The sequence below is a fragment of the Aegilops tauschii genome, chromosome 4, assembly GCF_002575655.3.
Source record: "Aegilops tauschii subsp. strangulata cultivar AL8/78 chromosome 4, Aet v6.0, whole genome shotgun sequence".
In the NCBI taxonomy this organism is placed as follows: domain Eukaryota; kingdom Viridiplantae; phylum Streptophyta; class Magnoliopsida; order Poales; family Poaceae; genus Aegilops; species Aegilops tauschii.
In genome coordinates this window covers 188,297,959-188,308,193 of record NC_053038.3, presented here as the reverse complement: position 1 = coordinate 188,308,193, position 10,235 = coordinate 188,297,959, and the positions used below count along the sequence as shown (strand labels likewise).

At 44.7% G+C, this 10,235-nt stretch overlaps 1 protein-coding gene across 2 annotated transcripts; it reads left to right on the top strand.

The window, feature by feature from the left end:
- The first annotated feature begins 313 nt into the window (after window positions 1-313).
- Window positions 314-5,103, top strand: LOC109777047 (transcription factor BHLH062). 2 transcript variants are annotated; one of them, XM_020335729.4, is made up of 5 exons: window positions 314-768; window positions 1,335-1,424; window positions 2,712-2,827; window positions 3,786-3,913; window positions 4,364-5,103. In XM_020335729.4, the coding sequence occupies exons 2-5, from the start codon at window positions 1,351-1,353 to the stop codon at window positions 4,868-4,870; spliced, it is 825 nt and encodes a 274-aa protein (XP_020191318.1). In that variant the 5' UTR covers window positions 314-768; window positions 1,335-1,350; the 3' UTR covers window positions 4,871-5,103. The 2 variants fall into 2 exon arrangements, with proteins under 2 accessions (XP_020191318.1, XP_020191427.3); XM_020335838.4 differs by having other exon boundaries at window positions 371-608.
- The last annotated feature ends 5,132 nt before the right edge of the window (window positions 5,104-10,235 follow it).

The window sequence follows — 10,235 nt, the reverse complement described above, 5'->3', positions numbered from 1 at the left end:
ACTGATTTTGTACCTTGCATAGATGAGGCATAAGAGAGGAACTGGGCATGTAAGGTGAGGGTGGGAGATGATTTGAAGAGATTTGGGATAGGTCCGGCCTGTCAGATCCGACGCATCAGATACATTCGGTCTCATCCGGACGTCCCCATATTCACTCCACCATGTGTTGAATATTAGGGGTATCGGACAATGGCAACGTTTAAGCTGACTGATTTTAGAGTGCTCGATCAATGGTATTTTCAATCCGGACGGTACGAGGGCTAAGTTTAGGAGATAAGTTTTTCTTTTTAAAGAAAGAAAAATGGTCATCATGTGGAGATCCCTCCTGCTCTCTGGGTCCCCCCTTCATCCATTCCCATCTCGTCGGAATCCCCATGGGTTCCAGGGCAACGCGCATCGCCATGTGTCACCTCGCTGGCCCGTGCCCACACGCTCGTCGCGTGCTCGCCTCCCTCCCTGTCCCGGTCTCCCCCCCCCCCAAGGCCCCCCTTCCCCCTCCCGCTCGCCTCCACGGCTCCACCCTCCTCACCGCCGGCCGACCGGCCCCAGCGGATCAAGATCCACCCAGGCTGTAGGGCAAGCAAAGACTGCGTCTTCAGATGTTTCAGGTATGGTTCTCTTTGTCGGCTACCGATGGCTTGCTAGGGCTGGTTATGCGCAGGGTTAAGGTGGTGCGAATTATGGAGACGAGAGCTGATTATCAGGTGGTGCGAATTATGGAGACGGGACCTGATTATCTTTGTGTGTGGTTTGAGATTCACTGGGGAGGTATGGGCCTAGCTTAGCACCAACAGCCCGAGATGATTTTTAATTCTTTCTTGTAGGGTTTATCTCATGGTGCTCGTCGTGTAGCTTTCGTTGTTGGAATGATCAAGTTGATATGTTGAGTCTGTAACTCTGTATACCGGATTCTTAGAGACCATAGAGTTAATAGGATTTAATTGGTTTTATGATTGATTTTATCAGCGGTTGATGGTTTGAAAATGTTTTTACAAGGTGGAAAAAATAAAATGTAAAGAATATTTCTAGGTCCCAATATTAAGTTATTAACTGGCCGATTAACTTCAAAGCCGGCCGATATTTGGAAGAGTAGTCTCCTGTAAAAAGGACTCTGTAGTTCCATGCATGTGGTCTAAGCTAGGCTCCACTTGTTGTGGTGATACAATGAACTCTTGATTCGCCTGGTAGCATTTCCTGTGAAAGCCTGGAATCTGTAAATGGACTGAATTCGGCATTCCTTGCAGTATGTGATTTACGATGCCAGACATTTCTTCCAATTACTTGGATTTCAGCTTTATCTCTAGGGTGCTCCAGCAGTCTTTTCTGTTATGCAGAAACCAGAATCTTGGAATGGTGGCTGATGCGCAGAGCTCAGATTCAATGGCTGGCAGCTCAGGTTCTGCTGCCGAAAAGCACGTTGACAGGTTGGTCTTTAGTTACTTATCTTCTTCGATACATTTTCATTTGCTTAGCTACAGGAGTTACCTAGCGTTGTAGTAGTAATACATTTTGCTTTGTTGCTTTGGCCAATTAGCCTAGGATGCGTGATCAAATTTCTTTTATGCTAGATTTTTTCTGTTTTCTAATTGATTAGATGGTGGGGCAGACACATGAATGAACCTGGATGTACTTACCACAATATTTTTTCGTTATTCACTTGTCATCTTGGGTTGTTGTCCAAGAATAATTCTAAACTCCAACTAGCAAGCATAATCTCCTCGTTATATCCATTTGACCAAACCAGCATCAATAACAATAATCTTAGCGAGCATCGTTCCTCATAGGTTTTTTTATAAATAAGTATTTTATAAGTTTAAGTTGTGACTTAGCCTTAATTGTGACCAGTCCCCTAGTTCACCTCTTCATGTATTATATTCTTTTGCTACCATAAATCTGCATGCTGATTAGTTTGAATGTCAGATTTAGTTGTTTGCTAGCCCTGTAAAAGACTGCAAGTACTTATTACTGCTACCTGATGGCCGAGGAGCTCATCTGCTCCAATAGACTGCTGTTTCACCTGACTAGTCAATGTGTACGTGCAATGCATGTTAATTTGGAAGTATATTAAGTGCATGTAGATATTAAGTAGGATATTATTTGTGTGTTATTATGTGATTAGCACTATATTTGGCATGAAATTAACTGCACGCTAGTGCTCGACATTGAAGCAGTCTAGGTCGTTGGATTGACATGATTTGATGGCCGAGATTAATTGGATCTGCCTTTTTGGGTCTTTTTATATTGGTATAGATTATTTTCAGTCTTTTGCATTTGCATCCATGTCGGTGCTTCCAGTTATTTTGGATTCTGTTCTCTGAATTGACTCAGGCTTTGCTTTAAAAGAAAAAGATGTCATCATTTAAAAAGCATGAATGGAGTCATCCAAGAGATTAGCGTTTCCTATACATGCGAACATAAAACAGAAGACTCCTAGAATTGAAGATTATTTAGGACACAAGGTTCTGCAGTTCGAGGCCTGCTCTTTTATCTTGTGATCGGCCGTATGGATGCTGGGAGCAGTACTTACCATATAGACTTGCAGTTAGGCAGTCATTTTCAATGACTTAAGTTGATCATATCTGTAAAATTTGCACCTTCATATTATTCTAAACCTAGGCGTGGTCCATTATTTCACTTCTTAATTTCCTCTAATACTCCACCTCTCCTTTGGTATACTCTTTTCTCTTATTCTGATGATCTGTGTGCTGCAGGTGTCTTGACAAAAGAGCCCAGGAAAAGGCTCCAAAGAAAAATCATAAAGCTGAACGAGAGAAACTTAAACGTGACCAGTTGAATGACCTTTTTGTTGAGCTCAGCAGTATGCTAGGTTAGTACGATGCGTCATTAATCAATGACCATTTTTAGCTGATTTAATCTTCCCTTTTGGGAAAAATACCAGTTAAGTTATTGGACATGGATTACATCATTCTGTTCCCTCAACTTGGACTCATGTGCCTTTTTAATTACTTAATGACAACTGGGAACTAATACACTCATCTCATTATTAGGTTATATGTTTGGTAGTGTTCATGTGTATCGGATGCGCAGTACGTGTTCACAATTCGTAGTATTGATGCCACGACGGGAAGAGCATATGTTGATTCCTGTATTCAATTGTCTGTTGTTGCTGTTGCATCTTGCTGTTTTTATTTTGGGTGAAACTCGTCTCATTGTTCAGTACATCCGTTCACAAATATAAGATGTTTTGGATATTTCAATATGGACTACATAAGGACTGAAATGAGTGAACAAACACACTAAAATGCATCTATATGCATCCGAATTAGAAAAAAGTGAGAACATCTTATAATAATGAATGGAGGGAGTATTTTATATATCCTGGCAATCCTTTCTAGGATTCTAAAAGTCTACATGTGCCCCATTTTGTAAAAATTGCTAAATATTCCCATGTGAAAGGCTCGCTTCCTGCTTTCTTCCAAGCTCACTTTTGAGTGGTCCACCACATGTTGTCCCAAGAACAAAGTTCTGAAGGGGAAAGCTGTCATCAGCTTGTTTGTTAGCCCATATAGAAGGTTGCTATTAGATATTATGAAAATACCTGAAATCATTATTTGTATTTCCCTTTTTTTGTTCACTGCATTATTGCATACGCTGAATAAATCATGCCAAGATGGATAACCTTTTGTATGTAATTATCCTTTGGCGTCAATTATCCAAAAGTATTGCCATGGGACTGTAGAGTTCTGCATGCTTATTGTTATTGCTTGTAGAGGTCATTGTACTCAATGTTATTTTTTCTGATAAACATAGTTCTGCTATTACAGATCATGATCGACAAAATAGGGGAAAAGCTACAGTATTGGGTGATGTTGCACGAGTACTGCGAGATTTAATTACTCAAGTTGAATCTCTTAGAAAGGAGCAATCTACTCTTCTAACTGAGCGCCAATATGTGAGTTCTGAAATATTAAGTGCTTATATACTTGCCTTCCAGAAACTGTGCATATACTTGTGCTCAAAATTTAAACATTTTCCATGTTCCATAGATTATTGTGTTTCTCGAACAACAGGGATAATGTATAGATCTAACTACAAAGGGGGGCAAAAGGGTTTAATGAAGATCTTCCAAACACAAACATGCCTTAGATGATTAACTGTTTTCCTTCTTCACTATAAGGATGAACGTCTAGCTAGCGTGCATTTATCTTCTAAAGTTCATGTATTCGTTGTACTTGTCAGCAATGCCTTTACTTGAATTAACTCACATATAAATAAATTCCTATTAACGTCTCTCCTTTCCAACTTGTGGTTGCTGCCTGCGTAATTTATCAAATGATATAGTTGTTTCAGGTTATTTGCTTCATTACCTTCAAGGTTAAGCCTAAGTTACACTTATTAACAGGTCGGTTCAGAGAAGACCGAGCTGCAAGATGAGAATACTACACTCAGAGCCCAGATAATAGAACTACAGAACGAGCTTCGTGCAAGGATCGGAAACAGTAGCCTGAATCTAAGCAGCCTTGCGGTGCCACATCCAATAGGGAGCAGCTGCACTAGTAATTTAGCAACCCACCCAACGCCGCATGATACATGGAGCAATGCTTCTAATTTAAGCACCATGCGCATGGTGCCCCCAACCAACACACCATCTCCACTGCAGAATCAGCAGCATCACTCTGTTGCTTCTGGTCAGGTTGCATCACGGCCTCAGGAGCTCCAGCTCTTCCCGGGGACATCAGCATCAACGGACCGAGAATGTTCCGGGCATAGAAGCAACCCAGCTACTTCGAGCCTTGCGGATTCCTTGCCTGGACAGCTTCGCCTCAGCCTTCCACCAACATCCCAAGAAGAAAGCAGCGGCGGCGGCGGAGGCGCACCGGGAAATAGAAAAGAACGAAAAACCAGTTAGCCAATTGACGGGTCACAACAAATCAGTTCTTGGTGATAACAGCTCTCTTGTAAATACCAACAAGCTACTCACCTTACTGGTCCAAACCTACTAGTTGCTCTATATGTTTAAATAACTTTACAAGTATGTTATGATATAATTTTGCAGCAGGCTAATCAGATTTGTAATCTAGAACTCACTAGTCGGTGATATGTTTTCGCCAAGGTTTTCAACTGTAATAAGAACATATACAACTGGACTGTGCAAGCGCGCCCCCCTAAGCGTCGGTGACGGACAGTGTCGAGCGGCACCTCATTTGTCCATTTGGACAACCACTGTGACGCCTGGATAATTAAGCTACAGTGAACTTCTGCTAATGATGCCACATCACCACGATTACTATTGTTAACCTTGCAATGATTTAAATCCCGTTCAAATTTCAAATTTAAAATCAAGTCAAACAGTTAAAGTTTTCATAAGTCAAAACTAAAATGTTCTAAATGTGTCAAATAAATCATAAGTAATTATGGTGGAGAAACCAAAATTTTGTAAAGTGTTAAATGCCCTAAACTAGTTAAAACAGTGCTAAAATAATAATTTAATAGCTTTTTAAATTATAACAATATCAAACTAATTTACTTTGGGTCCAAACTAAGTTTGGCAGTGGCCAATATTAATGATACTAATTTGGGTGCTAGCTCGGTATTTTTATAAAACAAAAATATATAAAACTAGAAAGAATTGAAAGGTAAACGAAAAACAAAATAAATAAAGAAAAGAAACCAACCCCCTCGGGCCGTTCGGCCACCAGGCCAACCCCAGGCCGGCCCCGCTCCTTTCCCCGGCCCAACTGCGCATATAACCCCCTTCCTCGAAACCCTAGCCACTACTGCACCCCCCACTCCCCCCAACGTCGCCACTCCCTCTTCCCCTCTCGATCCAATCTGGATCGGGGTGAAACCCCCCACTCTCCTCGCTCCCTCGTCTCCCCCTCGACCCGACCTGGATCGGGGCGCTGCGCCCCCCCACCGCCACCACTGCCGCGGCGACGCCCTTCCTCGCCGGCGCCCTGCTGTCCCGATCGACTTCGCCGCTGCTCCGGCGAGCACGCCCGCGCCCGAGGGCTGCCGCCTCCGCCCCGCAGCTTCTTCACCGCCTCGACCACCGCGTGACCCGACATCGCCGCCGCACGAGGACCCGAAGCCGCCTGACGCTGCCCCGCCGTCGCCGCGTCCCCATCCTCCTTCCCGCCGGACTACGTCCGCCTCCCCGACGCCGCGACGACGCCTCGTCCCCATCCTCCTCCACAACGGTCGCCCCCGAGCCTCGCCGCCCCGCTTCTCTCCAACGCCGGTGAGGCCACCTCCGGCCTCCACTCCCTTCTCCCTTCCCCGCGCCGTACCCGCCCGCTGTCCGCCGTGACCGCGCCCCGGCCGCGCCGTCGCGCGCAAGCGCCCGCCCGTGCCGCTCCCTACTTGGCTGCTGCTACCTTCTGATGTTGCTGCGGCCCCGGGCGTTGCTTGTTGTTGTCGCGCCGTTGACCCCTCTGCGCCGCCTCCGGCCACCGGTCCCCCCCGGCTCCAGCCGCGCCCTGGCGCGCCCCATTGCCCGTGCCCGTTCGAGCGGGTTCGCCCGCCCGTTACCCGTACCCAGCGCCTGTTAAGTCCCCTTGGCCCATTGCCATGTGGGGCCTAGCATCAGAACGTTTTTATAAAAAAAGAATAAATAATAATAATAATTAAAAATAATTAAAATATTAATTAATTAATTAACTTAATTAATCCTGATTAAATTAACCTGATGACTTAATTAAACTAATTAAACCTGCTTAGTTAGTCTAAGACAATGACAAACGGGCCCCACCTGTCAGTTTGACCGGTCAACGGTCACAGTTGACCGCTGACGTCATGCTGATGTATTAAACCTATTTTTGGTTTAAATTAAATCTGTTAATTCCTGAAAATGATTAAGTCCTTTTTTAATTTAATATAAAATAAACCGTAGCTCGGATGGAAAAACTTTGTACATGAAAGTTGCTCAGAACGACGAGACGAATCCGGATACGCAGCCCGTTCGTTCACCACACACCCCAAACATATCAAACTCGCAACTTTTCCCCTCCGATTCATCTGTCAGAAAACGCGAAACACCGGGAATACTTTCCCGGATGTTTTCCCCCTTCGCCGGTACCACCTCCTACCACGTTAGGGCACACATAGCACCGCACATTGTCATGTCTTCCATCGTCATGCTTATGTTTGCATTATATTCATTGTTTCTTCCCCCTCTTCTCTCCGGTAGACTACGAGACCGACGTCACTGCTGGTGCCCCGACCGACTACACTGTTGACGACCCCTACTTGCCAGAGCAACCAGGCAAGCCCCCCCTTGATCACCAGATATCGCCTATTCTTCTCTATACAGCTTGCATTAGAGTAGTGTAGCATGTTACTGCTTTCGGTTAATCCTATTCTGATGCATAGCCTGTCATTGTTGCTACAGTTGTTACCCTTACCTGCTATCCTACTGCTTAGCATAGGATGCTAGTGTTCCATCAGTGGCCCTACACTCTTGTCCGTCTGCCATGCTATACTACTGGGCCGTGATCACTTCGGGAGGTGATCACGGGTATATACTATATACTTTATATACATGACACATGTGGTGACTAAAGTCGGGTCAGCTCGTTGAGTACCCGCAAGTGATTCTGATGAGGGGGCTGAAAGGACAGGTGGCTCCATCCCGGTAGAGGTGGGCCTGTGTCACGCCCAAGATGTGGCCCTATCATAAAGGAACTCGAAGGTCCCACCAAGGATAGAAGCGCATCTTGAAGACGCTTTTGCAAGGTGGATATCATTACATCAACATTACATAATAGCCGGGGATACATACAAGGCATACAAATGCCGCAAAAAATACATCAATACATCATACACATGATCAACATCCGACTACGGATGAAACACAAACAGGAGCTCAAACGACATCCACCCTGCTAGCCCAGGCTGCCGACCTGGAACCTATCCCCTGATCGAAGAAGAAGCAGAAGAAGAAGTCCAAAACAAGCAACATCGCTCTCGCGTCATGATCATCGCAAATCGGTACCTGCAACTGGTGTTGTAGTAATCTGTGAGCCACGCGGACTCAGCAATCCCGTTACCATGGGTATCAAGACTAGCAAAGCTTAATGGGTATGGAAAGCATAAGTGGTGAGGTTGCAGCAGCGACTAAGCATGTATGGTGGTTAACTTACGCAAATAAGAGCGAGAAGAGAAGCAATGGAACGGTCGTCAACTAGTAAATGATCAAGAAGTGATCCTGAACTCCTACTTACTTCAAACATAACCCATAAACCGTGTTCACTTCCCGGACTCCGCCGAGAAGAGACCATCACGGCTACACACGCGGTTGATGCGTTTTACTTAAGTCAAGTGTCAAGTTCTCTACAATCGGATATTAACAAATTCCCATCTGCCACATAACCACGGGCACGGCTCTCGAAAGTTTATACCCTGCAGGGGTGTCCCAACTTAGCCCATTATAAGCTCTCACGGTCAACGAAGGATATTTCCTTCTCCCGGGAAGACCCGATCAGTCTCGGAATCCCGGTTACAAGACATTTCGACAATGGTAAAACAAGACCAGCAAAGCCGCCCGAATGTGCCGACAAATCCTGATAGGAGCTGCACATATCTCGTTGTCAGGGCACACCGGATTGTCCAAGCTTCCGGTAGGCAAGCCCAGAGTTGCCCCTGCTAGCCACCGGCGGCTGACAGGTTGGACCAACACTCGAAGGAGCACTGGCCCCGGGGGGGGGGGGGGGGTAAATAAAGATGACCCTCGAGAGCGCGACTCCCAAGGGAAAAAGGCTAGGTGAGGCAAATGTAAAACCAAGGTTGGGCCTTGCTGAAAGAGTTTTATTCAAAGCGAACTGTCAAGGGGGTCCCATAAATCACCCAACCGCGTAAGGGACGCAAAAATCAAGGAACATAACACCGGTATGACGGAAACTAGGGTGGCAAGAGCGGAACAAAACACCAGGCATAAGGCCGAGCCTTCCACCCTTTACCAAGTATATAGATGTATTAATTAAATAAGAGATATTGTGATATCCCAACATAAACATAAACCAACAAGGAGCAATCTTCATCTTCACCTGCAACTAGCAATGCTATAAGAGGGGCTGAGCAAAGCGGTAACATAGCCAAACAACTGTTTTCTAGGAAGGGTGACAAAGGTTAGAGGTTCATGGCAATTTGGGAGGCTTGAAGAGCAAGTGATAGGTAGCGCAGCAAAGCGATAGAATGAAGCAGCTAGCAAAGCAATGATAGTAGTGAGATCCAGGGTAACGGTCATCTTGCCTGAAATCCCGCTAGGAAGAAGAACGAGTCCATGAAGAAGATGAAGCCACGAAGACGAACCAAGCGAAGACGAACGAATCCTCACGATTGCAACGAAACGGAAACTATCGAGAAGAAGCACACAACATGGTAAACACACCACACATGAACAAGGCAAGATGCTCAATCAAGTATGATGCATGAGAAGGTTACATGAATCTACTCATGGCAAGAGATGATGCATACAAGAACAACACATCAAGGCAAGTTTAAATGAGGCCGGAAACAACATATAACAATTCTGGTAAGTCCTCATATGCAAATTTCGAAATTGGTCCAGAACTGAATAACCTTATGTTCAAGTTGTTAAACAGCAAGTTAAGATGCATCAAGTTGATCTACACGAAATTCTAGTCAAGTTACATATAAAGTTCGTTTAATTCGGAGCTACGGTCTAGAAGATATGAGCAAAACAAGTTAAACATGGCATTGATGCAAAATGCATTCAAACATCAAGCAAACACACTCAAAACAAGGATGCAACAAGGTAACATGAAACTACATGCAAAACTAAGCAGGTTTCATATAGAGTATGCTCAAAACGGAGCAACGGTGCAACACATACACTCCAAACAAGGCATAGCAACAATCTGTCCAAAACAGCAACTAGGCATATTGCAAGCATCATGAAAATATGCTACAGTACCTCAACATGAAAACAAAAGACATGGGCCTGATGTACAGGTAAAGCACAACAAAACATGAACACTGAGCTATCTCCAGAAATCACTATAACATGCTCAAAAGGACATGGCAAGATTGCAAATAATAACAGATTCACAGACTTGGCAGAAATCACTGGACATGGCAGAAATAACATCAGGTTGCAAGGTTTAGAGCAAGAAAGCAACATGCTACAGGAATATATCATAGCAAATAAAGGCATGGAATGAATCTACTAATTGCGTAGAACAAAAGTCCCTTACTGATCACGCGACAAAAAGGTACAGAAGATATGATGGCACCCATGTGAACATAGCAAGTGA

Excerpts from the sequence above, each read along its gene's own strand:
- LOC109777047 (XM_020335729.4), top strand. The coding sequence starts at position 1,351 with ATGGTGGCTGATGCGCAGAGCTCAGATTCAATGGCTGGCAGCTCAGGT. Across the intron at positions 1,425-2,711 it reads GCCGAAAAGCACGTTGACAG|GTGTCTTGACAAAAGAGCCC; the intron begins GTTGGTCTTTAG and ends TGTGTGCTGCAG. Across the intron at positions 2,828-3,785 it reads TGAGCTCAGCAGTATGCTAG|ATCATGATCGACAAAATAGG; the intron begins GTTAGTACGATG and ends CTGCTATTACAG.